Genomic DNA, 790 nt, shown 5'->3' with positions numbered 1-790 from the left:
CCCGGTCCCCGGGGGCATCCACTACGTGGGGCAGATGCACGAGGGCAGCATGCTGCGCGTGGCGCTGGACCAGCTGACGGAGGGGCAGCTTTGCTGGCAGCGCCTGCCCGACCCCTACGACGAGGTCTGCCTGGGCCCCCGGCGCTACCAGCTCCGTGCCGGCAAGGCCGCCTGCCCCGCTGCCCTGGAGGAGCAGTTCCCCGCCGAGAAGGAGGCCATCAGGGAGTTCATGAGGCTCTCCAAGGTGGGGTGGTCCCCGGGACAGCCGCCCAGGGGTGGTGGCACGTCCCCAGGGGGTGGTGCTGGGGTCCCTTCCGGCTCGTGCAGCGACAGCGCTGGTGGGGCTGGGAGGGGGTGTGGGCGATGGGTGGATATGGGTGATGGTCAGGGTGGGGAAGGGGCAGCAAGAGCGGGGACAGAGGTGACAGGCATGGAGGGGACAGAGGTGACAAGCATGGTGGGGACAGAGGTGACAGGCATGGAGGGGACAAGTAGTGGGCATGGAGGAGACAGAGGTGACAAGCATGGGGACAAGTGGTGGGCATGGTGGGGACAGTGGTGACAGGCATGGTGGGGACAAGCAGTGGGCATGGAGGAGACAGAGGTGACAAGCATGGGGACAAGCAGTGGGCATGGTGGGGACAAGCAGTGGGCATGGTGGGGACAGAGGTGACGGGCATGGTAGGGACAAGCGGTGGGCATGGAGGGGACAGAGGTGACAGGCATGGTGGGGACAAGCAGTAGGCATGGTGGGGACGTGGGTGCTGGGCGTGGTGGGGATGGGTGCTGG

General features: G+C 67.2%; 1 protein-coding gene across 1 annotated transcript in view; it reads left to right on the top strand.

The window, feature by feature from the left end:
• Window positions 1-790, top strand: part of LOC104131410 (collagen alpha-1(I) chain) — a gene marked incomplete at its 5' end in the record, with an annotated part of 39,663 nt that overhangs the window by 4,764 nt on the left and 34,109 nt on the right. Inside the window, 1 exon segment of the mRNA XM_035900131.1 lies at window positions 35-249. Within this exon segment, the coding sequence (XP_035756024.1) occupies window positions 35-249 (215 nt within the window).

The sequence above is a fragment of the Egretta garzetta genome, unplaced genomic scaffold, assembly GCF_000687185.1.
Source record: "Egretta garzetta isolate BGI_Z169 unplaced genomic scaffold, ASM68718v1 scaffold868, whole genome shotgun sequence".
In the NCBI taxonomy this organism is placed as follows: domain Eukaryota; kingdom Metazoa; phylum Chordata; class Aves; order Pelecaniformes; family Ardeidae; genus Egretta; species Egretta garzetta.
This window is presented reverse-complemented; position numbering and strand designations above follow the sequence as displayed.